Below are 24,714 nucleotides of genomic sequence, written 5' to 3'. Positions count from 1 at the left end.
TTCTACCTCTCACAGATAACTGCATCTCTAATCATTTGCATATCCGCCGATGGTACGTAGGTGTACGAAATTATATTTATTTCCGACTATGTCTTCTAGGTACTTCACCTTTTCTATCAGACAGTGTATGTGAACGAAATTTCTGATGGTTCGTTGTTGGTGCCAGAATTATCACATATTGGTTGACAAAAGTGAATCGTATTGCAGCTTCTGCGTGTACATCCGCGAGCCGGGCAGCTTGGAGATGGTGTGGAGCAACTTCGTGCAGCCGCTGAGCTCGTCTCTGTGGCTGGCGGTGGCGCTGTGCGTGCTGGCCTCGGCCGTCTACGTGTGGCTGCTCGGCCACGTCGCCGGCGCCTGCCTGCCCGCCGCCTACGAGCAACACTCGCTCACCAACGCCTTCTACCTCATGTTCGGCGTCTTTTGTCAGCAGGGTAAATTCTCCTATTCTCACCGTCTCTACCAGTTGTCAGACCAGCGCTTTATTCGAGCACGGCCTCGTTGTGTACTCTAGTAGCCATCATGATGGACTATATATTATCTACTGCCCGATATAGGCCTTTTACAGACGTGTCTATGCGTTACGCCCTTCAGTTTTAAGCATTCCAGTTTCTCCTGCTTGTTTCTTTACGTCGTCAGGTCTGTTACGTCGTCCCCCAGGTCTATTCTTATCACGAGGAATGCCACAAAGGACCATCTTAGTCCTCCCGCCAACATTCCAACTCGCTCTAAGCCCAGCCCCGCTCCATACCATTTCGTAACAGCCACTGCCACTGCCACGCCCACCTCTCTTATCTTTTCACCTAGCTATTTACCTGTTCTTTTAAGCCCAACCTACATCTTCTCGCTGTTCTTTGGTCAGTTCTCAATTTTGGAACCATTTGAACGTTTATCGTCCACTTAAATTCTGTAGTTTAGTACTGACAATATACACTTGTTGTAGGCTTTCCGTTAAAGGCACTTTGGGACTCAATTTTGGAATACAGCATTCATTCTTCCAAATGAGCGCCAGGCCAATTTTACTCTATTGTTTATTTCTTTTAGTGACTATCCACTTGTCGTTTTCAATTGTCCTAACCAGGGCAAGGTTGGGTAATATTAGACAGTGGATTGTACCGGACAAGCGCTGATCTAAAATCTAGCGCTAGTGACAGCACCTGTCGTGCCGCTACAGTGCGAACTATCGACAAACAAGACAATCAAAACAACAGAGCGTTTCGAAGTTGAAATAAATTATATGTTACTAGTGAGTTTTTAGGTGCAAAAACTTAAATTTTTCAGTGTTATGTCTCGTTAGTAAGTAATATTACATTTTTATTGTATCTTTAGGTACAAATGATATTATTCTCTGTATTTTAGGCTGTGACATATCTAGCCTAAGTTATAGCAGTGGGATTAATAAAATGTCACAGCGGTACGTGCGGGTTGTACCAGAAAAATCAATTTCAGGTTGCGGAGGACATAATGTAGAGCATAAAAATTTAAATGTTTACTTCTTTCTTTCAGAGGGAAAGTGGAGAAGTCAGGAATGAAAATAACACGAAGGAAGAGGTAGAAGAAGTCATACTTAATGAAGAACAATTAGGGAAGCGAGTGAGAAATATTCAGTTTCATGAAACACATTAGGTGACGGACTTCCAACTTTACAGGAAAACAAAGAGATGGTCATGAAACCTCCTTTAGGAAATTATGTTAAAAATTTCCACAGTCAACTTATGCCTTGGCGTAAAGATGAGTTCAATGAGACAAACATGAAAGCGAGTAAAGATTCTGACAACGATTTTACGAGCTTGTAGTGAGTGGCAGTTCTCATCAAGGAACAAGTTGACAGGTTTTTTGACAAACTAGCTGAGTTGATGGACAAGTTGAATTTTATAACCAATTACGATCCAGTTAACATTTTTTGCAACAAAAATAACTTTTTTCACATTTAAATTTCATATCCAATAACTCCAAAATCCAAACGCTGGAAAGAAATACTATAAAATCAACGAACGTAAATTTTTATGACATTGAGTTTTATAATTCTTTTAACTAATGTGTACAAGTATTGTTTAGTGTGCAGAATGTTCCAGTACACATATCAGAAAATATTATAATTTTAAAAGAGCTAACGTGTCCGAGACTACTCAACCTTCCACTGTAAGTAACCGTCAATTGTTTCTATAAGTTGGCCATTAATCTTTACTATTGTTGAAGCGACAGATAGATTGCACATTATTTTGGTGTTGTGGAATTAAACCTCAGACATACAGGCACACTTGCTCTGTTACATTGTCCCATCCTATACTGAAGTTCTTCTGTATCTGTGCAAAGCATACACCGCCATCGACAAATGTAAGATGTTGCAACTGAGATCCATTCATGTGTATTCCTCCTCCATTCTAGTTTAATGATTTATAGGTCTGCTGTAAAGACGCAATAAAGATTTTTGGTGAAACGTTAGTTCTGGCAAAGCTTGCGTAATTGCGAGATTTCTTCCCTCCTCGCTCTCACATTATGCACTGTTGCTAATTTTCCCAGTCTCCCCCTCTCCACATCCATCTGAATAGGCCAATTTTGTTACGTATAAAACCGCGGGAAATTCAAAAGTTGCCGAAAATTTCAAAGAAATGGAAGGAAATTAAAAAATAGCCCAATCTCCATATGCATAAAATAATGCAATCCAAGATGGAGGATATAGCCAACTTTTCCTAAGTGTAAACTGGCGGAGAAACATAAGATGATGCATTAATCTGTTGGTTCAAAATACAAGATGGCTTGTCAGCGAATATTCATGCAGCTCTGTGACGCCAGAACCACAAATGGCGGTCCAAGATTTCTGGCTGGGAAAACTAGCAGAGCCCTACATCGTGTGAATCCAAGATGGCAGACCTAGGGATATTGCGTAGCTTTGTATGGTTGTCACCTTTCACGTGATGTAAGATTATAATCCTGTCCTAAATATTAAATTGCAAGAAACTCAAAAAATCATAGGTTTTCCCCACAGTTCCTTACTACCCCTCAAGCATGCAGTTAAAACAATCGACACCCTAAATCTGCAACCCATGATCTTACTTTTCCTAACTTTAAAAATGTATAGCTCACTAGTGGAACACATATAGTTGTGAAACACTTGACACTAAAGACTGGTATTCCCAATTCCTATGACATTACAGTTCATTTACGCTAAGTTTAAAATGTAAGGAAATTGTCGTAAGATAAAAATAGTGAAAACTCAAAAAACCACTGGTAGCCCCCACTTCTGTGGCATTACTGTTCACTTGCCATAATTTAAAAATGGTAGGAACATTCGAAATTCGCTTGTCCTAAGTTTAGAATGGTGGGAAGTCCGCTGTTTGTCAGAAGTAGATCACTTGTAACTTTAAATCTGTATACCTCATTGGTGGAACATGTATGGTTGACTGACACTTGTCACTGTCGTGTGTAGCCGGTTAGGACTGGGAGAGATGTGCATCTGCATCTTAACTTAAACATGGTGTTGTGCCATGCTAGAGAATCGTAGAACTCGCACTACAGCACGTCGTCCGTCAGCCACCTCCTCCGTGCAGAGCTGTCGCCGCTTGTAGAGCCTCCCACGCCGGTGACTGGACGAATTGTTGACTATGAGGTCAACTTAACTAATGGCTATGACATCAAATTCAGTGTCTTCCAAAGCAACGCAACATTATTTGAATTTTACACCACAGACAATTATAAAGATACTTGTGCAAGAGGTCCTTCGCTGATCACTATAGCGAGTGTCCTGAGATGTCGAGTGAAATGATCCCACATGTAGGCTTAGGGGAGGGTTGGGGGAGGAGGTGAATTCTAGAAGTCTGTAAGTTTGTATGACATTGAAATACAACGACTGTAGCTGGACTTTGAAATGTTTCCAATAATTGTTGTTCGTAATGGTATTGAAGGGTCTATGGAGTTTGATTTTGTGAAGGCTACTCAGAAATAATTTGGATGAAGTACATTGAGTGCTTTATATGAAGTGGAAATATGATAGGGAAATTGAAGAATTCATATGCTCTACAGTGAAGACTAAATAACACTTCACCCCAAACGTCAAAATTGTAACAAATTGCTCCCAAATCTATAACAAATGCCCAAAAACTGTAACAACTTGCCCCAAAACTGTAACAACTTGTCACAAAACTGTAAACAACAGTGTCAACCTTAGAGCTGTCAGCAGAGTGAGCAATTCAAGACGACAATACGAAGGATTCTGGTGCAGCCTGCATGATTCTAAGTTTAGAATTCAAGATGGCGAGCCAAGATGACAATTCATGAGATCGTCATTAACATCAGGATTGATGATAACGATCCAAGAAACTGAACCTGGGACGTGGGCACTGCTGCAACGTTTCCATTCCAAATTAGTCATTCCAATTGCCGTGATGCTGCTGTTACCTAACCTCCACCTCTCATCCTCAGCATCCCGGCATAGTGGTCATCAAATGGACCAACCACAGGTGTTCTGTACACCATACTGAAAGGTTGATTATCACCATGAAGTGTTATCAGAGATGTACAACATCCAGACAGAAAAAAACTAACTTGCACAGTAGGCTCTAAGTACTAACAAGGGAACCTCCCCATCGCACCCCCCTCAGATTTAGCTATAAGTTGGAACAGTGGATAGGCCTTGAAAAACTGAACACAGATAAATCGAGAAAACAGGAAGAAGTTGTGTGGAACTATGAAAAAAATTAGCAAAATATACGAACTGAGTAGTCCACGTGCAACATATACAACTTCAAGGGTAATGTGCGCTCAGGAGCGCCGTGGTCCTGTGGTTAGCGTGAGCAGCTGCGGAATGAGAGATCCATGGTTCAAGTCCTCCCCGGAGTGAAAAATTTATTTTCGCAAAGTTATGATCTGTCCGTTCGTTCATTGAAGTCTCTGTTCACTGTAATAAGTTTAGTGTCTGTTTTGCGACCGCACCGCAAAACCGTGCGATTAGTAGACGAAAGGACGTGACTCTCCAATGGGAACTGAAAACATTTCATCGCAAGGTCATAGGTCAACCGATTCCTCCACAGGAAAACACGTCTGATATATTCTATACGATACTGTTGACGGCATGTGCGTCACATGACAGTAATATGTTGTCGACCCACCTAACTTGTACACTTGGCGAATGGGTAAAAAGATTCTTCTACCTTGCCCGATTTAGGTTTCCTTGTGGATGTGATTCTCACTCCCAAAAAAGTGATCGCATCGGACGGACAGATAATAATTGTCTGAAAACAAAAATTAAAATTTTCGGTCAAGGGAAGACTTGAACCAAGGACCTCTCACTACACAGCTGCTCACGCTAACCACAGGACCACGGCGCTCCTGACTGCAGATCACCCTTAAAGTTGTATATATATCACGTGGACTACTCAGTTCGTATATTTTGCTAATTTTTTACATAGTTCCACACAATTTCTTCCTGTTTCCTCGATTTATCTGTGTTCAGTTTTTCAAGGCCTATCCACTGTTCCAACTTATAGCTAAATCTGAGGGGGGTGCGATGGGGAGGTTCCCTTGTAAGCCATTTCTATCTCTCAATAGTTATTATACTTACACACTCCTGGAAATTGAAATAAGAACACCGTGAATTCATTGTCCCAGGAAGGGGAAACTTTATTGACACATTCCTGGGGTCAGATACATCACATGATTACACTGACAGAACCACAGGCACATAGACACAGGCAACAGAGCATGCACAATGTCGGCACTAGTACCGTGTATATCCACCTTTCGCAGCAATGCAGGCTGCTATTCTCCCATGGAGACGATCGTAGAGATGGTGGATGTAGTCCTGTGGAACGGCTTGTCATGCCATTTCCACCTGGCGCCTCACTTGGACCAGCGTTCGTGCTGGACGTGCAGACCGCGTGAGACGACGCTTCATCCAGTCCCAAACATGCTCAATTGGGGGACAGATCCGGAGATCTTGCTGGCCAGGGTAGTTGACGTGCACCTTCTAGAGCATGTTGGGTGGCACGGGATACATGCGGACGTGCATTGTCCTGTTGGAACAGCAAGTTCCCTTGCCGGTCTAGGAATGGTAGAACGATGGGTTCGATGACGGTTTGGATGTACTGTGCACTATTCAGTGTCCCCTCGACGATCACCAGTGGTGTACGGCCAGTGTAGGAGATCGCTCCCCACACCATGATGCCGGGTGTTGGCCCTGTGTGCCTCGGTCGTATGCAGTCCTGATTGTGGCGCTCACCTGCACGGCGCCAAACACGCATACGACCATCATTGGCACCAAGGCAGAAGCGACTCTCATCGCTGCAGACGACACGTCTCCATTCGTCCCTCCATTCACGCCTGTCGCGACACCACTGGAGGCGGGCTGCACGATGTTGGGGCGTGAGCGGAAGACGGCCTAACGGTGTGCGGGACCGTAGCCCAGCTTCATGGAGACGGTTGCGAATGGTCCTCGCCGATACCCCAGGAGCAACAGTGTCGCTAATTTGCTGGGACGTGGCGGTGCGGTCCCTTACGGCACTGCGTAGGATCCTACGGTCTTGGCGTGCATCTGTGCGTCGCTGCGGTCCGGTCCCAGGTCGACGGGCACGTGCACCTTCCGCCGACCACTGGCGACAACATCGATGTACTGTGGAGACCTCACGCCCCACGTGTTGAGCAATTCGGCGGTACGTCCACCCGGCCTCCCGCATGCCCACTATACGCCCTCGCTCAAAGTCCGTCAACTGCACATACGGTTCACGTCCACGCTGTCGCGGCATGCTACCAGTGTTAAAGACTGCGATGGAGCTCCGTATGCCACGGCAAACTGGCTGACACTGACGGCGGCGGTGCACAAATGCTGCGCAGCTAGCGCCATTCGACGGCCAACACCGCGGTTCCTGGTGTGTCCGCTGTGCCGTGCGTGTGATCATTGCTTGTATAGCCCTCTCGCAGTGTCCGGAGCAAGTATGGTGGGTCTGACACACCGGTGTCAATGTGTTCTTCTTTCCATTTCCAGGAGTGCACATAGTGTCTGTTTTTCATGGTTTTCTTTTATTTCTCCCTCAGAACAACAGCTCTCTGTTGTAGATGATGCAGTCAGTGCCTGATACATTTGAGCACCAGTAGAAATCAAGCCAGCATGCAGACATGCTTCCTGATGCAGCTACCAACACAATGGCGAGGAATTAAATTCAGTATGCAGAACTGTTCCCAGACTTTATGTTTTCCCTATATCAATCACCTACACCTTGTCAAGCGTCAGTTAATCATTTCAGAATGCAGTTGTTCAACACTTCCTATCAACAAAACACCGCTGGATCAAAGTGTGTTAATATTGGTTTAGCATCTGTAGACTTTGTAGTTACAGTAGAAAAAGAGAATGTGTGGCGAGGTACAAAGGTTTATCTCAGTGATATTGAGTGGTATCAACTGTGCAGCAAGGTGAAATTCATCAGGGATTGTGTGACAACCGAATACAATCAGTTCCCTCAAGTCATCTATATCTTAAGTAGCAACAGCGCATGCATCGTTGATATGTTTTGTGGTGGTGCTATTAACTTAACATCTGGGCTTCCTAAACTGCATAAACAAGATGTTCCTATTCGTCCAGTTGTATCATCATTCACTGCTCCCTCTTACAAATTAGCTAGTAAACTGGACATCTTAATTAAGAGCAAGACTAAATTCAAACCAAAGCATGGTATTTCAAACTCTGTGGACCTTTCAAAAAAGATAAAAGGCATATCTAACTCACACAGTGATAAATTAGTTCCACTGAAGTCTGCAGTTTGTTTTCGAACATACCAGTAGTGGAATGCATTGATATTCTGACAGAGTTGATGTACAAGTCTAATGTCAATCCTGAAGAATTGAATGACTTGAGACTGGCTACCCAGATATGCTTAACACAGAACTATTTCCAGTTCCAACGGACTCTTTATAAACAATTTGATGGCTTAGCTATGGATTTCCCTCTTAGTCCACTGATGGCTGAAATATTTGTCGATCATTTTGAACAACATTTTCTGAAAAAAGGACCTTTGAGTGCAAATATCAAATACTGGTTTAGATATGTAGATAATGTCCTGTGTATGTGGACTGGTACTACAAGACAACTCAACACGTTTTCGAAAAACCTAAACAGTCAACATAAAAATATTCAGTGCGCAATAGAAATCGGCAACAAATTCATAAACTTATTAGATCTCACCATCATCATCAGTATACAGACACATTATTTCAAAATTTATAGAAAAACTACAACTACAGACACAGTAATACCTTCAAACTTCCTGGCAGATTAAAACTGTGTGCCGGACCGAGACTCCAACACGGGACCTTTGCCTTTCGCGGGCAAGAGGTCTAACGTCTGAGCTACCCATGCACGACTCACGCCCCATCCGCACAGCTTTACTTCTGCCAGTACCTCGTCTCCTACCTTCCAAACTTTTCTGAAGCTCTCCTGCGAACCTCGCAAAACTAGCAATCCTGAAAGAAAGGATATTGCGGAGACATGGCTTAGCCACAGCCTGGGGGATGTTTCCAGAATGAGACTTTCTCTCTGCAGCGGAGTGTGCGCTGATATGGAACTTCCTGGCAGATTAAAACTGTGTGCCGGACCGAGACTCGAACTCTGGAACTTTGCCTTTCTCGGTCAAGTGCTGAAGTTTAGAAGGTAGAAGACGAGGTATTGGCAGAAGTAAAGCTGCGAGGAATGGGCGTGAGTCTTACTTCGGCAGCACAGACGGTAGAGCACTTTCCCGCGAAAGGCAAAGGTCCCGAGTTCGAGTCTTGGTCCTGCACACAGTTTTAAACTTCCAGGAAGTTTCATATCAGCGCACACTCCGCTGCAGAGTGAAAATCTCGTTCTACATTAATACCTTCTTGCTCACAACACCCCATAGCTCACAAATATGCAGCTTTCCACTCAATGGTACACCGACTCGTATCTGTCCCCATGTCCACAGATGATTCTAAAGCATAGTTAGATACAACAAAATTTGCTGCCTCAGCCGATGGCTACAGTCCAGTCCTTATTGACCACATCTTGCATAGGAAACAAAAACGGAAAATTATACCCCTCATCTAAGTTCCATCTGCTTCGCCATTCACTGTCTGCAAGAAATGGTGTACATTACCATCTCTAGGAGAGATATCACAGATTGTAGCCAAAGCACTAAAAACCTGGAAGTATAGGCTTTCGTACTATGTTAAGAACACCACAGCCCAGTGCATTTTCAATAGCAAAGATAAGATCCAGTTATTAGCCAACAGTGGGGTATGCAAAACTACCTGTTCCGATTATGACAAGTTTCACATTGGTCAGTCAGACAGAGACATAGCAACTAGGCTGGCTGAACATGAATGCAGCTGGAGGTTGCGGAATTCTGACTCCACATTTTCTGAACATGTACTGAGTGAGGGTCACAACTACCAACCAGAATTCCATGTCCTTCACTTAGAAAACAAAGGCCATAAACTCAACCTGCCGGAAACCCTGGAAATTAACAAACATTTAGCTCACAGTCCAGATCTAATCCTAAATGACCAAACACTTCCCCACTCCTAAACTTTTCTTTTATTGAAATTGTCTATGTAATCCATATAGACTGTAGTTCCAATTGTTAAGCCTTTCTTTTAACTGGTACTTGTATTACTTTCCTTGTTTAATACGACTTGTAGTTGTCTCATAAAGTATTATTTTTATTTTACTTGATTCATTTATTTAATGCAACCTGTTATGTAGTCACAGTTTTGAGTACAATGTTAATGTTTTTCTGTTTGCTCCTTTTGTATTTGAGTATTGTTCAGCCCGCTTTTACCTTTTAAAATGCAATACCACCTCTCAAAGATTGCACTTACTGTATGTTCCCTCGCATTCCTCTATTTTCCTGCATTTAACTGTTCATTTCTGTTTATCTTATTGATATTACATATGTTCCTTACATATTCTGTAGGTACACTGATAACTGTTTCTTCTTTTAATTGGCTTGTGTATCACTTCCATGTTGTACGCCTCCTCAAGTAGCCTTCTCAGCACTGATTTTATTTTACTTTATTGGTTTTGTTTATTTATATAAATTGTTATGTAGGCTTGCTGTTCCTGTTTTGTGTCAAAGATATTTCTGTTTATTCTGTTTTTATTTATTTACTGTTCAATTTCTTACTTTTTACATTGCTTTCCCGCCACTTTGTCAAAGATGTTATTTACTGTACGTTTCTGCTTCAGTCTAGACGTGTAACTTCTCTTCCAATGTTGTTTACGAACATCGTAACTTTTTTGGTGACAAACTCAGTAAATGTCTGAAGATGGCATTGTAAGCCGAAAACCGGTTAACACAATAAAAGTAATACTGTAGAACAAACGCTAACTAAAGCTTTACATTTATTATAGCGTTGTTCTACCAAGAACCGATGGAAGGTTCAGTTAACTTAACATCTCAAGATCCAACACAGTGGATATATTTAAAGTGTCTAAGTGTCGTGAACCTGCGTGTTTTGAACACCGCAGTTTGGATTGATACAGAGAGACTGAGTCTATGGCAAACATATGTTAAACTCCTCTTTGACAGTGATGTCAAGTGTGTGTTGGAACATAAAGTTGACAATGAGGAGGAGTTAGACAAGTGTGTAGTGTATGTGTGTGTTGTGCATCTAAGTCAGTTAGTACAGGGATTCCCAACCTTTTCAGCTGGCGGACTCCTTCTTCAGTCGAAAATCCGTGGCGGACCCCTAGTAAGACAAAAGCACAGTAACTTTAAATTTCAGAGCGAAACCCATGGGAATTGAAAGCTTCTTAATGCAAGTGCCATGTTCCCAATGACACCCCCCCGCCCCCCCCCCCCCCCACGAAGTATCAATAGTCTTTGGTTTAGAGATGAATGAAAACAACTTCAAATTAACGATCCAATTTGATTCCCACTGTATCCAGACACTTACTAGTGGATTTACTCCCTTTGTTTAACACACTATAGCCTGATTAAAATTACTTGGTAATTGAAATTTCTCACGATGGAGCTGTCTTCCTCCAAGAGCAATCAACGTCACGTCCAAACTGTTCGTTGTTGTCAAGCTGCCGCTTATGGCCTGTTCACTTCCACTATTTGGCTTCTGTTGTGTAAGGAGCATGCATATTTCGTAACAGTCGCGTGTGTGTGTGTGTGTGTGGGGTGGGGGGGGGGGTGATTTTTCGTGAAATCCGAAGAAAAATGTTCAGATGTATGTAAAGTCTTCCTTTGGTCGTCCTCCCACCTCATTCACTTCAACTGGAAACTTCCCTCGTTGTGAAGGCGACGGAGAAACTGCAGCCTTCTTCAATGATCCTGACTTCAGCCGCCGATCCATGTTAGAAGTAATAAACTGGTCAAAAATCGACTTATGAAACAGGTAGTGCACTTACAAAGCAAGTTTAACATTTAATAATGCCTGGGGCGGCATACGTGCCAGCGAGTGCTGTGATTGGTCGACAAACTCGCTCCGCGCATGCGTAAAAGGTTTCAGCGCATCTAGCGCCGTGAGCCGGCGGTCAAACTACCCCCGTATCGTTGCTAAACAGTCGATCAGAGAAGCCGCATTCTCCGGCACTAAACTGTGTATACGTTCTCACTTAGGAACCGCAAAGGCTGCTTGGGGATACGACCTGAAGTAGAAGTACCATATTTTTCACACGAAAAAGGTGATGAATTTCATTTTCACATTTCTATTCAATAATTTTACTCATTATTTTACACGATTTGGTGAAAGGTGGCCGCGGACCCACTAGAAAGAGCCGGCGGACCCCTAAGGGATCCGCGGACCACAGGTTGGGAAGCCCTGAGTTAGTATTACTCCTATACAGAAATTCCATATAAGCTGAGCTTACAGACTGAATATCTAAGTCTATTGATGCTCCAGTTGGTTTGTGTCCAATACAAGCTGGATTTAAAGCAAATAAAAAAAAACAGTTATTTCGAAAATAATGCCTAGTAACGAATAGGGTTAATGCAGAAAAAATACAAAGACTTTTTTTCAAGAAAAGTTATCTGTTTTCTGCAGTTCACGAAGTAAAAAAAGTATGTATTGACATTCAATAAAAGTTGTATTAAAATATGTATAATAATAAGTAACAATTTACAAGTTTTATTCCAGCAGACATGTATCCCATCAGACTTAACAGTTCAGCTGATAGAGAGAGAGAGAGTCTCAGTACTCATAGTTCATACATTTGCAATGTCAGAAAGACTTTACAGTCCATTTGTTTGTGTGTCAAAGAGACAGAGCCTGTTTTTAGATGAGACGAAACTTTTCAGTTTAGCTGTTCGATGTCAGAGGGTGAGACTTTGAAGTTCATATATTATTCAGTTGTTGTTATCTTTAAACATTGTCATTTTATTTTTTTCATCAGCCCTGTTCATCACTCTGCACTCTTTTCCAAATAACTTTTTTTGTACATCCTTTAAATTCATCTTAAATTGCACACAGAAGAATTGGAGTACTAATAAACTGAGGTATACATCTGTAAACTCAACTTCTATGGAATTTCTGTCTGTAGGTGTAATACTAGCTGACTTAGGTATAGCACACATACTCAAAACTGATGCACTTGTCTAAATCCCCTTTCTCATTTTGAACTTTATTTTCGAAAACATGCTTGACATCATCATCAAAGAGTGGTTTAGCAATGGACTGCGTCTCTCCATAGTGATCTATACTGTAGTGTAAAAGCCATGCAGGCTCACAGCACTTGGATGCACATTGATAGCCTCATTGTTGAGTCCCCTAAACCAAACACACACAAACTCACACTCTTACGCTTGTATCTTGGATACTTTAAATATATGCACTGTGTTGGATCTTGAGGGTGTTAACTGTATCAACCCAAAACATATCAACGATGGTGTCTCAACAGAATGGTTTGTGGTCAGCGGTCAGCTTTGTGTACAGTTGATCGCAATACGTATCACTTAAATGCACCTTTGTATCTCCCCACACATTCTCTATTTCTTCCGTAGCTTCATAGCTTGTATGAAGTGCTAAATCGACATTAACGTGCTTCGACCTGTTGGCAGTCACATGATAAGTTGTGTTGAACAAAAGCATCCTGAAACGGCTTAGCTGAGGCTCGACGAATAGTGCAAGTGTTGGATTCAGTGGAAACAATTGTGTCTCCTGCTCTGATATATCAGGTGCTGCATGGAAGAGCTTGCCTCTGGGCTGAGTTCTTGGTGCAGGTGATGAACGTAATAGAAATTCCAAGTCTGGAAACAGTTCTGCATGCTGATTTGGTTTCCACTGCAACATATTGGAAGCTGTATCAGTTAGCATGTCTGTATACTGGCTTGATTTCAGATGCTGCTCAAATGTATCAGGCACTGACTGCATCACATGCATCAGGGAGCTGCTGCGCTGTGGAAGAAATAAAAGAAAACCATGGAAACACACATAACACGTATACATATAATGAATAGTTATAATAAACGTTAAGTGAAAGTAATGGGTTAGTACTTTGACCCACCTGTGTGAATGAGTTTTTTTCTGTATGCAGGTGTTAGTTCTTTGATTGGACTTCATGCTGATGATGAACCTTTCACTACCGTGTACAGAGCACATTTGGTGGATCCACCTGATGGCTAATGAGCCTATTCAGTCAAGATGAGGGATGGGAGTAGACATCTGGAGCACCATGGAAATTGGAATGACTATTTTGGAATATCAACATTTCAGGAAGTGCCTATATCCTAGATCGACCATTTTGGTTGCCACCAACTCTACTGACAAAAAATGACGTCATAGATTGCTGACTTAGGAATTACTCTTCAATTTCGAACTTAGAACTTCACAAACTGCACCAGAACCCCGAGGATCGTCATCTTGAATAGCTCACCTTTCACAATGAAATAAGGTCAAACAGGTTGTTTGCAGTTTTTGGCAAGTTACTGTTTTTGGGTAATTTGTAACAGTTTTTGATCGATTTGTTACAATTTTCGGACAAGTTGTTACAGTTTTTGGGTAAGTTAGTCGAGTATGTGGGCAAACTGTTACAATTTTTTGCAGTTTGTGACCGCTTTTGAGAATATTTCGCTACTTTTTTTGCTGAAACATATGATAATCTGTTACAGTCTGGGGGCAAACAGTTAAATTTTTAGGGGCAATTCGTTACAACTTTTCTATAACATTTAGATGTATGGTGTGAAGTGTTATGAAGTCTCTATAGCTTGGTACATGAACTGTTCAATTTCCCCACCATATTCCCACTTTATATAAAAAACTCAAAGTCCAAACCCTCTCCAAAATATTTTAGAGTATCGTTCATAAACTCTTTAAACATTCCACCTACAGCTAAACATATTTCAGTTTTAGGCAATCTAGCAGAATTTTTGAATTCCCCTTTCATCCTCCCCTCCTACCCCCCTCCCCCCCTGATCCACACACATTATCATCTCTTATTTTATGGTACTTGATATTTTGATCAGCAAAATATGTCCTGAACAAACACCATTATAATAATTGTTGGTGGTTTAAGTTTCAAATCATGTTGCTGTGCTTTGAGGGGTTGTTATATTGATGTCATTGTCAACTGTTTGTCTGATCTGAATGCATCTACTATTGGACAGTAGCTCTGCATCCACAATTTGCGGTAATTGAGTAAACATATGATGTCAAATACCTTTGGAAACATGTAGAGTTCAGTGAAGTTCATAACAGCAGACCCCACTGTCACGACCACTCATTGCCTCGCTCAGCAAAAGACTTTCAACACAACTGCTCTGTTGAAAGAAGTACACCTGCATTCCTTGGAAACGACTGAGAAATCTCACGAAAACATTATATGTCTATGCCTCATTTATAGAGACATTTTCTACAAACAAATGCAACCAACACCATTCTACACTAGAAATATGTGTAGGACTTTCAGCTTTCAAATTGTGGGTTCCTGTCATATCTGATATAGTTTCAAGCGTCTTGGATATAAACCAAGTCGTTGAACTTTATAGCTGTAGAGATTCTGACTCAGTGATCTGAACTGGTGAGATATGTCAGTGCTATGTGCACATTTCTCTTGCTACTTGATTGGTAGTTGCTGTGAGAGACAGAGATTGAGATGATTTAGTGTTCTATTCTGTTCTTGTTCACAATGATAGTACAATATCAGCAGATTTCTGTTGAGTTTGGAACACAGATGCTGAAGTCTTGTGTATGTCTCTTTCTATCAAGTAGTTTGCATATTGATAATAGTCAGTTTTTCATATGTATAATCAACAACGAACTGTGAAAAACTAGTGTCTCAGCTCAGGTACTGGTTAAAACGAAAAGCTGATTTGAAATACTAGAACTGGCTACAAGACTTCATGGTACTTCTATCAAGCTACAGCCTGTGAATTTAAAAATATCCCGCGATCGAAAACAAGAACAGCAAATCTCCATTTCAGTGCTTCAGGTGTCCTAAGGAAGACAATATAAGAACTCTGCTCTCTTAAGGTATGTTCATAAAGTATCTATGTTCATCCTTACGATGATGAGCTCCATCGCTCACAGATCCAACTGATGTTGAACCTCAGAAGACAGTACTATTAGAAATCTGCTGGAAGCATTATATGTCCAGTGTACAACGAAAATCACTAACATTTTGTATGAGAAATGGCTAGTAAATACGATACTGTCCTAAATACGAATCGCTTTCTGTTTATTTGAGATATGACCTGACTTTAGTGTACTTCTTGATACGTGGAAATATCACATTACTCCAAGTTACATTCCTTTTTCATCATATGTGGTTTCACAACTCTTTTTTCTATTTCGATGATGGCGCGATTGCTCAGTATGGATGGTGATTTTATGGTTTGGATTTTTGTTCGAACGGTTCTACTTTGCACACGATATTTTGACACCTGACTTCGCTATCTTTTTAAACTGCTCCGACCTGTGTTCTGAGGTGTATCACTACAACTTCACATTCCAGAGTAGAGTCTATGTCCATACTCTACAAGCATTCACACAGCGTGTAGTGGTGGCTAACATGCTTCACCGGTAGACATTTCCTTTCCTATTCCACTTGCATATGGATTGTTTTGAGAGTAACTATGTGCTACCATACATTAAGGTTCTCTGACACGTATCTTCCTTTATGTTGAGAGGAAAACGTCTAGCACCTATTCAGTGCTTATATGTGTTTCTCCAACAGATCTCTGTAGAACTGTTCAGCAAATTTTACTTTTAAAGTATGGAACTAAGGAATGTAAGTTTGTGGTAAAGCATCATCTCATTCCCATTGTGAGTTCTTACGTGTGTTCAGCGCCAGTAGCATTTGGGTTTTTAGCTCATATACCACGTAACTCAGAATCAGTCTCTTCAGAGTTAGCATGCATTGTGCCACAAAGATGGAAATCACTAATAGAACGTAAATTTCGTAAACATTTCACACTATATACCTTCAGAAACCTGTCTAGAGCTTTTGTCACGTGGAATCAGTGAATAATAACAGCAATGCTTGTGCCTACAGAGTGACTGCATGTGCTGTCGCCATCAGGCAATGTTTACTTGGGTGGGTAATACACATCACCTAGGAGATGTATTGCTGTGGAACTCTTCGATGTGTTTCACTTGTACACTGGGGGTTCTATTCGGTTACATCACTGGGGGTTCACCCCATTAAAGTTTGCCACAAAAGTGTGTGGAGCTCTACACAGAAAAAACATTGTTAGGTAAAAGTGTCTCGGTCTATGGAAACAGAATTCCTACAGTGGAATGTTGATAGCATTACATCTGCAACAAACTAAAACACGCAAAATAGCTCCAACAAATTTTACAGAGGTGTAGTTTTAATGCATTTCTATGTTACCACTTTCCTGAAGATGGAAAATAGCTTCATGTCAGGAAGAACTGTCTGGAACAGTCTTTACTGCAGTGGTTGGTAGATGCTTTCGTAAAGTGCTGGTTGGCATGAACTGTATCATCTAGCCATTGACCCATTCTAAAATTAGAGTAGATTTATGTGTGGAACCGTGGAACCAGCTAGTGTGGGGCACACTGACCATCGGTGTTTACCTCCATTCCAAACAGTAGGTACAGACACATAGTGCAGCTGGGGTCTGGCCTATTGGCTGCGTAAGCTAATACCATCTGACATCATGCAGTAAGTCAGCTGCTTTTGTACCCTTGCAGTTATTCCAGACTAGACTACTGTGTGTGAGATCGGCTGGCAGTCTACAGATCATCCAGTTACCACTGCAGGGGTTTCTGCAAGTGGCAACAGTGATGCATGGATGGGATGACTGATAGATGTGACGTGATGTGGTGCGAGTTCCATGATCCTTCATCGTGGTTTTGCACGGTTTTTAAATAAAACTGCAAGTGCCTACATCTCTTGGTTCCATCGTACTGCATATGACAGTTACGGGTCTTTGACAACCTTATGTGTTGCAACAATGAACTGACAATTTAAAGTTGAGACAAGTGATCTAATTCTGACAAACAGTGGACTACCCTAGATGTTAAATTGAATTTATCATCGTTCTAAACTCAGAACAAGCGAATTTCGAATCTTCCATCCATTTTCAAATTAGCGTAAGTGAACTGTAATATCATAAGTATGCATTTAACAACTATGTGTTGCAGCAGTGAGCTATGTAGTTTATAAGTTAGGACAGGCCATCTCTTGATCAGTGGGTGATTGTTTTAATATACACTATGTGATCAAAAGTATCCGGACACCCCCAAAAACATACGTTTTTCATATTAGGTGCATTGTGCTGCCACCTACTGCCAGGTACTCTATATCAGCGACCTCAGTAGTCAACTCATTACACATTGTGAGCCGGCCGAGGTGGCCGAGCGGTTATAGGCGCTACTGTCTGGAACCACGCCACCGCTACGGTCGCAGGTTCGAATCCTGCCTCGGGCATGGATGTCTGTGCTGTCCTTAGGTTTAAGTAGTTCTAAGTTCTAGGGGACTGATGACCTCAGAAGTTAAGTCCTATAGTGCTCAGAGCCATTTGAACCATTTGAACACATTGTGAGACAGCAGAATGGGATGCTCCGCGGAACTCACTGACTTCGAACGTGGTCAGGTGATTGAGTGTTACTTGCGTCATACATCTGTACGCAAGATTTCTGCACTTCTAAACATCCCTAGGTACACTGTTTCCGATGTGACAGTAAAGTGGAAACGTGAAGGGACACGTACAGGACAAAACCGTACAGGGTGACCTCGTCTGTTCACTGACAGAGACCACTGACAGTTGAAGAGGGTCTTAATGTGTAATAGGCAGACATGTATCGAGAACATCACACAGGAGTTACAAACTACATCAGGATCCAATGCAAGTACTCTGACAGTTAAGCGGGAGGTGAGAAAACATGGATGTCATGGTCTAGCGGCGGCTAGTAAGCCACACATCACGGCAGTAAATACCAAACGACGCCTCCCTTGGAGTTAGAAGCGTAAACATTGGACGATTTAAAAGTGGAAAAGCGTTGTGTGGCCATCCGACGGCAGCGTGTGGTTATGGAGAATGCATGGTGAACGTCATCTGCCAGCGTGTGTAGTGCCAACAGTAAAAGTCGGAGGCGGTGGTGTTATCGTGTTTTTCAAGTATGGGCTTGCACCCCTTGTTGTTTTGCGTGGCACTATACAGTACAGGCTTACACTGATGTTTTAAGTACCTTCTTGTTTCCCACTGTTGAAGAGCAATTCGGGGATGGCGACTGCATCTTTCAACACGATAGAGCACTTGTTAATAATGCACGGCCTGTGGCGGAGTGGCTACACGACAGTAACATCCCTATAATAGACTGGCCTGATCTGAATTCTATAGAACACCTTTGGGATGTTTTGGAACCCCGAATTCGTGCCAGGTCTCACCGACCGACATCGATACCTATCCTGAATGCAGCACTCCGTGCCGAATGGGCTGCCATTCCCCAAGAAACGTTGCTGTAGCTGATTGAACATATACCTGCGAGAGTGGAAGCTGTCATCAAGGCTAAGGGTGGGCCAACACCATCCTGAATTCCAACATTACCGATGGAGGGCGCCACGAACTTGTAAGTCATTTTCAGTCAGGTGTCCGGATACTTTTGAACACATAGTCTAGAACAAGTGGACTTAGGTCAAGAGAACTGTAATGTAATAGGTGTGAGGAAAACCACTGGTTTTAGAGTTTCCCGCCATTTAATACATTAGACAGGATTCTAAACCTAGAATACATTATATCAGACAACTGTCATGGCTGTACCAGTATTCTCAGTCCCACCATCTTGGATTTTGATGTCATAAAACTGAACCAGTATCCATTTTCTGCCATCTTGGATCACTGTCTTGGATTTTGACATCAAACAGTGCCAGTACCCCTCGTCAGACATCTTGGGTCACCATCTTGGATTATGATGCCACATACTTGCACCAGTATTCCCTGGTCAGCCATCTTGAATTTTCAACCAGCTGATGAATGCACAATCTTGGGTGTCCCACCAGTTTTCACTTAGGGGAACTGAATAATGACTGCCACGTGTGGATTCCATTATTTCATGTTGGTCTATTTTTGAATTTCCTGCCATTTTTTGAATTTCAGCCGCGTGGGATTAGGCGAGCGGTCTGGGGCGCTGCAGTCGTGGACTGTGCGGCTGGTCCCGGCGGAGGTTCGAGTCCTACCTCGGGCATGGGTGTGTGTGTTTGTCCTTAGGATCATTTAGGTTAAATAGTGTGTAAGCTTAGGGACTGATGACCTTACCAGTTAATTCCAATAAGGTTTCACACACATTTCAACATTTTTTTTAAATTTCACAGCAAGTTTTGAATTTCCTGCCATTTTATGTGTAGGGAAATTGGCCTACGTAGAGGGTTGGGGACAGGGGAGGGCGACAACTAACAACAGTGCAGAACATCATAGAGGGGGAAATCTGGCAACAATACGGCCTGTGCCACAACTAGCATAACTGTACTACTAATGGCGTCACCTTGAATTCTGTTCTCGCTTCTGAAGTTTTTCTGTCTTTTGATATTATCGAACGGGAGCTGTAGCCTTGTTGTGTATATTATAGAACTAGCCAGTGTAGGTAATGTCCTTAGTTCTTAATTCCTTCTAGCGAGGAGTTAATTGTCACAGGATAACATGCTTTTTCATAGTCTACAAACATCATATATGGTGGTAACTGATTTTCTTTACTTCTTTCTGTAACTATTGTGACAATTTTCAGATTGTACAGTGTGTTGTACTTACTTGTAAACCCAGATTTTCCTTTTCTTTGGGTAAACAGAAGGTTTTCTTGTAGATTTGCCAATATCTTATATACTACTGACGAAACACTAATGCGCTCGTAGATTCCACATCTTCCCTGCTTCGTTCCTCGCCAATTACAATAATTCCAGAATTATTCCAACTGTTTGGTTTCGCTCTCTTACGCATACAGTCGGTGAATAGGTGTAACGGTAATGACGACTTCTTTATTTACCTCCTGCTTTAATCGTTTCTAGCACCAACCTATCGTTGTGAGGAATCTGGTAGTACTTCCAGAAAGCGTTTATTTATTCTCACAGTCTGCTATATGAGTCTTTGGTTCCTTGATTACAATATACGGGGCGAATACACTACTGGCCATTGAAATTGCTACACCAAGAAGAAATGCAGATGATAAACGGGTATTCACTGGACAAATACATTATACTAGAACTGACATGTGATTACATTTTCACGCAATTTGGGTGCATAGATCCTGAGAAATCAGTACCCAGAACAACCACCTCTGGTCGTAATAACGGCCTTGATACGCCTGGGCATTGAGTCAAACAGAGCTTGGATGGTGTGTACAGGTACAGCTGCCCATGCAGCTTCAACACGATACCACAGTTCATCAAGAGTAGTGACTGGCGTATTGTGACGAGCCAGTTGCTCGTCCATCATTGACCAGACGTTTTCAATTGGTGAGAGATCTGGAGAATGTGCTGGCCAGGGCAGCAGTCGAACATTTTCTGTATCCAGAAAGGCCCGTACAGGACCTGCAACATGCGGTCGTGCATTATCCTGCTGAAATGTAGGGTTTCGCAGGGATCGAATGAAGGGTAGAGCCACGGGTTGTAACTCATCTGAAATGTAATGTCCACTGTTCAAAGTGCCGTCAATGCGAACAAGAGGTGACCGAGACGTGTAACCAATGGCACACCATACCATCACGCCGGGTGATACGCCAATATGGTGATGTCGCGATACGATAAATCGCAATCGCGGTAGGCTACAATCCGACCTTTATCAATGTCGGAAACGTGATGGTACGCATTTCTCCTCCTTACACGAGGCATCACAACGCCGGTCAACTGCTGTTCGTGTATGAGAAATCGGTTGGAAACTTTCCTCATGTCAGCATGTTGTAGGTGTCGCCACCGGCGCCAACCTTGTGTGAATGCTCTGAAAAGCTAATCATTTGCATATAACAGCATCTTCTTCCTGTCGGTTAAATTTCGCGTCTGTAGCACGTCATGTTCGTGGTGTAGCAGTTTTAATGGCCAGTAGTGTATTAAGTAAGGGGACAATCTTCAGTAGGTTATTCGTGACAGGAAAGGAAACAAAAAAATTCATACCACCATATGTTCGGAAATGGAGGTTAGTCTATAGTAAAGACATAAGTCATGATACATTACATTACACATTACTTAATATTAATTTACTCCACGTGACAGAATATGTTCAAAGCAGCCGCCACATTTCGTATCATGGACTGTTTCGCTCTTTCGAATGTTCCAGATATTAGCCGAACAGCATCATAGACTGAACATATACGCTGTTCAAGGTTCTGTGGTTCAGCAACTGGCCAGAGTACACGACATTTTTAGATGCCCCCGCAAATATAAATCGAGAAACTTTAAGTCCAGTTATCAAGTTTGGTAAGAGCAGATAAATCGTCGTCCTATCTATCTCTTGGGGAAAATGTTGAGATGTTGACGAAAAATGATACGGAAATAAACTGGTGCTCCATCATGAATGAGCTTTGTTACCTGTCGTATTGCTAAAGGCACATATCCAGCAAAAGAGACAGTGTGTTCTGCAGGAATTCCACATACTTGAGTCCTTTAGGGCTTTGTGACTGAATAAATAGTCCAGATAGACGAGGAATTCTTATGCAAGCGTTGATGGTAATCCGATGCTGATGCGATGATTCAACAATTCCCCGAAGATTTTCTGTAACCCACAGATGACAATTACGTAGGTTCATGACACCATCTCTACCAAAGGTGAAAAGTACTGACGACAGAAATGTCGAGATAATTGCTGTCTGTTACAACAACCAGCGACATTACCTTTTTAATGGAGGAAAATCTGATGCCGTTAATCCGTGCCCATGTTGCAGATGGTAGAGATAGTCTCGATTTTCATGTAGCACTTTTCTTCGGTATACTATGTGATGGATGTGCCTGGTTCTTGTACTGGTACTAGTGTTGGTCTCAGGATCCTCTATAACCTGTTACTGCTGTAGAAGCATCCGGCCGCCACCCGGATTGTTCATCTCTCGGAAAGCACCCACGCACACATAAACGTTGAGAACTGGCTATCAAGGTTTTGTGAGCTGGGTGATGTCGTGTATGAGATTACGTGACTCGGTAAATCTGTGCGGTCTATCGATCATTTCCACATGCTTGACTGTATATGAAAACCATCTCTTGCCTCTGGTACGATTAATGGACATTGTGCTTCGAAGAAGCTGAAATAACACAACCTGCAAGACAGAGAATAAAGTTGTACAGCAGTGCCATCTAGTATAGCAAATATGCATTAATTAAAAAGAATTAGTAACGTATAATGTAATATTCTGGTACTAACTGCTTCGTTGAAGACTGACCGGTCATTTTCGGATGTGTGTATATGAACTTCATTGTTCCTTTTCCTGTCAGGAATCATGCTTGGCCTCCCAGGTCCCCAGACCTCAGTCAGTGCGATTATTGGCTTTGGGGTTACCTGAAATCGCAAGTGTATCGTGATCGACCGACATCTCTAGGGATGCTGAAAGACAACATCCGACGCCAATGCCTCACCATAACTCCGGACATGCTTTACAGTGCTGTTCACAACATTATTCCTCGACTACAGCTGTTGTTGAGGAATGATGGTGGACATATTGAGCATTTCCTGTAAAGAACATCATCATAGCTTTGTCTTACTTTGTTATGCTAATTATTGCTATTCTGATCACATGAAGCGCCATCTGTCGGACAGTTTTTGAACGTTCTAATAAAACCCCATCTCATTCCAAGCATTTTTGCCAATTTGTACCTCTCTATCTACATTATTCCGTGATTTATTCAGTTTTCAAATTTATACTGACTTTTTGATCACCTGGTACTTTAACCACGGCACACGAACTGTTTATACACTAAGTCGTTTCTGAAATACTTCCACTCTTGGTCCAAAAGCCAGTGATCATGACCTTTTGTACGTAAGATAAATCGCTCTGTTTCCTCATTACGACAACGAGTGCATCTTTTTCTATATCCCCCCCCCCCCTCTTTCCCGACATACTTTATATACCGCCCACTGCAAGTGCTGCCACCTGGCGTCTGTGAGTGGTTATTGCACGTTGACGTCGAACATTGGGGGTGGGGGATTGGGGGTCAGATTAACGTGACTAGACCGTGCATTTTTACGTAGTGGTACTTTGCAAAATACGATCGTGACCGACAAAGGACGTAGCATACAGAACACGTCATAGTTCAGCTCTTGTATTCTAGTAAAAGAGTCTAAACAATGGGAACGATTAAAGATTAAGATGAACGCTGCATACTACACATAAACACATACACCTTTTTCTTGAGCTTGTTTTTGTGGCTGAGTTATTATAGCTGGTACGCTGACAGGTCATTCGCTGAACGGGCTGCACCCAGCCTGCCGGATGGTGTACCTGTTCGCCTACCTCACTGCTGTCGTCGTGTACACGGCGTATTGTGCTGCCAACATTTCCTTCGTCGCCGTGGATCGCACCCAGCTGCCCTTCACCGACCTGGCCGGTCTCCTGGCCGATGGCCGCTACAGACTCACAACACTCTCGGGGTCCGATGTGCCCACTCTCTTCAAGGTGTGTTAGCCTTTTTACGGGAACTGCTGTTGGTAAGACACACTCATTGGATACTGTACACTATATTTCTCTATGTGAAAGGTCAATCGTAAGTCGTTGCATTAAGTACTGGTAATCTGCAGGCCTTCCAACTTTCGTAAAATTTTTCTAATGATTTGTCCTACGTATACAGGATGGTCAGAAACAGTCTGCAGACCTTTTAAGGATATTGCAGGGTAGGTGCTCCTGGGAAATAATATTAAAAAAAAATTAGGTACCTTGCGCCGTTTCCGAGTTAATTAGTATTGAAGTTGGCCAATCAGGCCGTTGCGTGCTCAAATTCAAGCGGCCCGCCGGGGACTGTAACGCCAAATGTGTTTCTCATTTAGTTTCCTAAAACCGAACAAGAGAACGATACAAAAATTGCACATGGGACGGTAGTATGGATCGAACCCGAGCCAAAGACTAACATCTACGCTAACATATACGTTATGAAAACAACTGACACTAATTGTATCTGTTGGGCCACCTGAATTTGCACGCACGTTGACCTTATTAGCTATCTTCAATGCTAGTTAATTTCAAAACTGAGCAATGTATTGAATTTTTTTCTCAACAATTATTTCTCACCGCAACCTATCCTGCAACACCCTTACAAGTTTTCCAGACGTGACGGTTAAATTTAGTACTTCTTTACTACTAACTATATTCGCGACACATTTTGCGGACTGTATT

At 42.3% G+C, this 24,714-nt stretch overlaps 1 protein-coding gene across 1 annotated transcript in view; it reads left to right on the top strand.

Moving 5' to 3' along the window:
* The window catches only part of LOC126249376 (glutamate receptor ionotropic, kainate glr-3-like), a 93,145-nt gene extending 69,136 nt beyond the window's left edge, over positions 1-24,009 (top strand). Inside the window, exons 5-6 of the mRNA XM_049951030.1 lie at positions 208-434; positions 23,783-24,009. Of these exons, the coding sequence (XP_049806987.1) occupies positions 208-434; positions 23,783-24,009 (454 nt within the window). The remainder of the gene's footprint in view (positions 1-207; positions 435-23,782) is intronic.
* The last annotated feature ends 705 nt before the right edge of the window (positions 24,010-24,714 follow it).

The sequence above is a fragment of the Schistocerca nitens genome, chromosome 3, assembly GCF_023898315.1.
Source record: "Schistocerca nitens isolate TAMUIC-IGC-003100 chromosome 3, iqSchNite1.1, whole genome shotgun sequence".
In the NCBI taxonomy this organism is placed as follows: Eukaryota; Metazoa; Arthropoda; class Insecta; order Orthoptera; family Acrididae; genus Schistocerca; species Schistocerca nitens.
Note: the sequence above shows the minus strand (reverse complement) of the source record. Positions and strands in the feature narration are given on the sequence as shown.